This window comes from Pteropus vampyrus, unplaced genomic scaffold (assembly GCF_000151845.1).
Source record: "Pteropus vampyrus isolate Shadow unplaced genomic scaffold, Pvam_2.0 Scaffold4, whole genome shotgun sequence".
Taxonomy (NCBI): domain Eukaryota; kingdom Metazoa; phylum Chordata; class Mammalia; order Chiroptera; family Pteropodidae; genus Pteropus; species Pteropus vampyrus.
This window is the reverse complement of record NW_011888785.1, coordinates 17,253,039-17,257,646: the sequence shown is the minus strand read 5'-3', so window position 1 is coordinate 17,257,646 and position 4,608 is coordinate 17,253,039. Positions and strand designations below refer to the sequence as shown.

At 40.5% G+C, this 4,608-nt stretch overlaps 1 protein-coding gene across 8 annotated transcripts in view; it reads left to right on the top strand.

Moving 5' to 3' along the window:
• Nucleotides 1-3,934: 3,934 nt before the first annotated feature.
• The window catches only part of CFAP69 (cilia and flagella associated protein 69), a 52,920-nt gene continuing 52,246 nt past the window's right edge, over nucleotides 3,935-4,608 (top strand). For 5 of the 8 annotated variants that reach the window (XM_023533331.1, XM_023533345.1, XM_011363909.2 and 2 more), the window contains exon 1: nucleotides 3,935-4,271. In XM_023533331.1, the coding sequence (XP_023389099.1) occupies nucleotides 4,170-4,271 (102 nt within the window). In that variant the 5' untranslated portion in view covers nucleotides 3,935-4,169. Of the gene's footprint in view, nucleotides 4,272-4,350; nucleotides 4,524-4,608 lie in introns of those variants that run through there. The other 3 variants (XM_023533327.1, XM_023533338.1, XM_011363903.2) reach the window with 3 other exon arrangements.

Below are 4,608 nucleotides of genomic sequence, written 5' to 3'. Positions count from 1 at the left end.
CAATAACACCTAGATTTGTGCTCCCTCCTCCACTGCCTGCCTCACTTCCATCCTTTCCAAACTTCTTTCCAGAGATCATGCCCCTCAATGAAGTGGCAGCAGGTGAATGTTTGCTGTTTGTTTATGGGAATCTCTAGGGAACCTAGGCTAGCACAGTAGTTTTGGTAGTAGATTTTTCAAATGGAAAATAAAACATGAAATAAATGATGATTGTGACAAACCAGGCCCAAAATCCAGATTGATTGGGAATCCTGGAAGTGAATACATCTCCCAGGGACAGATTCACACTGATCAAATGTACAGTGATATACTGTTAAATCAGATTAGTAATTTATCACTACCGTGAGAAATATCTATATCCTAGAGGCGAGAATACCAGTATTGCCTTGATTAAACATATCCGAGTATTGAATTTGTTCTTCTAAAGAATTCAAATAAAAACCCAAAGGATCTTAGGATCTGTTATAAGTTGAATTGGATCCCCCTAAAATTCCTATGTTGAAGTCCTGACCCCCAGTACCTCAGAATGACTATATTTGAAGATAGGACCTTTAAAGAGGAAATTGAGATAAAATGAGGTCATGTGGGTGGACCCTAGTCTAATATAACTGGCATCCTTATGAGAAAAGAAGATTAAGACACAGAGGGAAGACCACGTGATGACAAAGGGAGAAGGTGAGCATCTACAAGCCAAGGACAGAGGCTTCAGAATGAAACCAGTCTTAGACACCTTGATCTTGGACTCCTAGCCATCAGGCTGAGAGGAAGTAAAATTTCTGTTGCATAAGCTACCCAGTGTATGGTATTTGTTCCAGCAGCCCTAGCAAACTAATATAAGGTCCATGGAATTAGAACACATTAAATTATAGAACCCGATAATGTCATTGGAAAAACTTGTCTGATTAATCTGGCTCTACAAGAAAGACAGTTTTATCCTGGTGGTACTTCACTATAACCTCCTCACATATAAACACAGTAAATAGTTTTCAGTTCTAAAGGCTTAAGAACATTTTCATTTCACAGAAATAATCATGTGACGTGGAACTAAAGCTTTGATCCAGGTAAAAGTCCCTCTTTATAAACTCATTTCATTTATTACCATTTATTTAGTTTCTCCAGTAAACATGAATAGCCCCTCCAGCTTTCTACTTAAAAATTACTTGCAATTTGGGTTATTAGTATACTTTTAATTAGAATGGTTGATTTCAGGGGTGGCTGTCCTATTTTTGTTTTCGGTTCCATGTACTTATTACTCCCAAATTTGCACTAATGATTCTCTTGGAAAGAAGTAATTTCTTTTTTTAGATTTTGCTTCCGTGACAACTTAAAAGATTTTTTAAAACACTAAAGTAGGTTAAGTTCCAGCTTTATATGTTTTTCTTCTGTTACATAATTCCCCTAAAGCTAATCTATTAAGACTATAATTACATTTAATATGTGCTATAAAAATTCTAGTTAAAATAAATTACTCTAAGAAAGGAATAACCTTTGGTTGAACGTTTAGAACATATGGCATTAGTTTAGAGACTATCGAATTCATATGTAATCTAAAATACTTATTCAAAATGGTCCTAATTCATGCTAATGAATAATTATAATTTCACTAAACATTGCTAGTTAGGCAATGTGCAAACATGTATCAAGAAAAAAGTCAGAAGAACAATATTTCTTAAAATATTTATGTTAAAAACTTTGTTACTTTAAAAACTAAAAATCACATGTAGGTCGACATTAAAACTTTTAATCTTTAAATTTATAGCTGCTTTTTAAAAAGAAATTGTAATTTCAAACTTAACAGAAATGTTAAATTCCACAGAATTGCTATCAGATTGAATAATTTTTATTTTCTGTGTATAATTCATTTCTCATACATTTCACTACTATGAATTTCACTTTTTGCTAAAATAACTTGCCATTTCAATAGTCATTTTCCCCTTACGTCTTTCTATATTTTGGTGTCATAAAAATGTCTCATGTATTCTTAACTTACAGCCTTCAAAAATTTATATTAAGAAGGGTCAATGAATAATGATTAAACTTAAATGCCCTAAGCAGGAAAAAAGGGTTTTTAAGTGCTAGAAAAGGGGAGTTCATGGGAGTTCTATTAATTAAACATTGAAAACTGGTACTCTGGATATAGGACAGAATGAATATATAGGTCTATACACAATCGGTTAAAATAAAATAAAAATCCTGCTGTTCATTTATCAGGAAAGTATCTTCAGTTAAGTTAAATGAAGAGAGTCTGACTTTCCAGGGTCACTGAGGTTTACGAACCTGATCAGCTTCAGCCTGTTGTGCTGAAACACAACAGTTGAAATCTCCTAGGCGAGTTCCGTTTTAAGTGGAAAATTTTCCTTTGCAATTCCTCCTATTGTCTTGTCCTCGTCCTGAGATGCTAGGATGGGCACACAAAAGATAAGAATATCATCCAGTTGTCAGCTCTCTACCACCATCTTGGTTTCAGGTGCCATTCTCACAGGATTCCATTGTGTTTATCCAAGTGGGTTCAGTCTCTTTTTGATGTAGTACACTTCAAATGTGCGACAACAATTAAAGTCATGTTAATGATACACTTGACAGACCCTTTGCACTCTTCCTGGGTGATTACAACTTTAGACCTACTGAACCCAACTGGAGGCGTCAAGCCTGAGCAGAGCTCTAAAAATGCCAATGGGTAACTAAAGAAAAAAGAGAAAAAGAATCCTGAAGCCCAGGCAAGGGAGTTTCAAGAAGGGGAGAGTAGTCAACAATGTTAAATACTACAGACAAGCACAGCAAGATAAAGAAGGGAAAGTGTCTACAGACTTTGCCCTCAGAGCAGTTTCAGAGGACTGGGAATGTAGAAACAGGGACTGGAAATGCTCACTACTCTCAAAGAAGCTTGATTTCTTTGGCTATGATTTACATTAAATGCTGCCAGACCCAATGTGGTTTTCCCATTTCTTTTTATTCGTAGGGCCAAAAATGTCATTCGGTGTTTGAACTGGTTAAGGAACCTTAGAAATCACTGATCAACTTGCTTATTCTACAAACGAGAGAAACTCTGAGAAGTGAAATAAAATTTATTTCCATGGAGTTTGTTATGTGTAATTTTTTAGTCCATAAATTTTATAGAAGATATAAGAATTCACATTTAAATCTTGAATTTCTGGAAGTTTAAAAAAAAAGATTAAAAGGTTTAAAAGAGTCTTAAATAAGTTTTCACAGCCATGGTTTTTGGAGGTTAAGTCAAGTGAAGAGAGTCTGACTCATGATGATTTTCATGAGCCTTCCATTAAAGTCTCACCCTTCTTATATTAACTTAGGATACGGTGAATATATAATAGTAGTAGTAAAGACGATAATCTTGACCATTTACTGGGTGCTTATTATGGGCCAAGCACGACTTTACAAAACTATCATCTTATTCGATCCTCTCACCGCAATCCTATTTCACATATGAGAAAAGGGGGGCTTCTAGGAGTTAACTTACTCTAAATTTAATAATTGGCCCAAAAGCCTCCTAACAATGAGTAAAATGCCTTGTTTGTTTACTTAACAGGTAGGGCCACTCAAGTACAGAAAAGGTAATAGGCTGAGAAATGTAGATAACACTGGTGACTTCTCTGGAGTGTGATAAAATTGCTCTGCTTCCAACACTATCCGTCCGTCGCACATCACTCATACGTCCCACATCCACACTTCATCCCTCCACCCACTCACGTCCGTTTTAAGAAGAACCAGCGCAAACTACCAAAACACTTATAACGCCGAGGTAACACTCCACTGTTAAGTAAGAAGGTCTTCTCCCGCCCCGCTCTGGCGCGCTAGCAAACCTAGCCTCTCAGAGCGTGGCAGGGCAGATTAGGGTTTGGGGTAGTTTGCATCCCTGGGCTTCCGTAGGAGCCGGCGCTTCCCCCGCCCTGGCCCCGCCCCTAGCAACGCGCTGGCTTGTGTTAACAACCGGCGGGCTGGCGGGCGCCAATTTACGCCGGTGGGCAGCGGCGGCGCGATGAAGATGCTATCGCGGTGGCCGACGCCACGGCCGGACCCCAGGGTCCTTTCTTGACTCTCGCGGCTCTCAGGTAGCCTTACCTTTTCGGTGGCAGGGCCTCTTTGGGTCCCGCAACTGCGGACACAGTGTAGGACCCAGGACCTCCCCATCCCTTGCTCTGCCAGCCGCAGTCATGTCAACAGCCGAGGCCCCGGAACCCGGCGTCAGGAGCAAGTCCAACAGCCCTCGACAAATCCCGGTGGTCGGGGTGGTGACGGAGGACGAGGATGCTCAGGTATGCGCGAGGCTTTGGAGTGTGTGTGGAGGGGTAAGGTTGACATTTGGAGGCGGAGACGAGGCCGGGGATAGCAAGGGCGGAAATGGGGGCCCAAGTGGAAACTAAGGGAGCCCGCGGGACCGAGGTTCCAAGCGAAACACGTCCCTCCGAGAGCTGCGCCGCCTGCAAGCGGGATTGGCTGTCGTCAACCAACCTGTCTAGAGATTTGCGCCGCGAGGTCCTCCCGGAGCGTCCCACTAAACTAAGTAGGTGAGGCATTGCCGCCCGCTTCGAAAAGTGTGACTACGAAGGGCCTGAGGGAAGGAGACATTCTTAGCGAAAACAGGACTTTGAC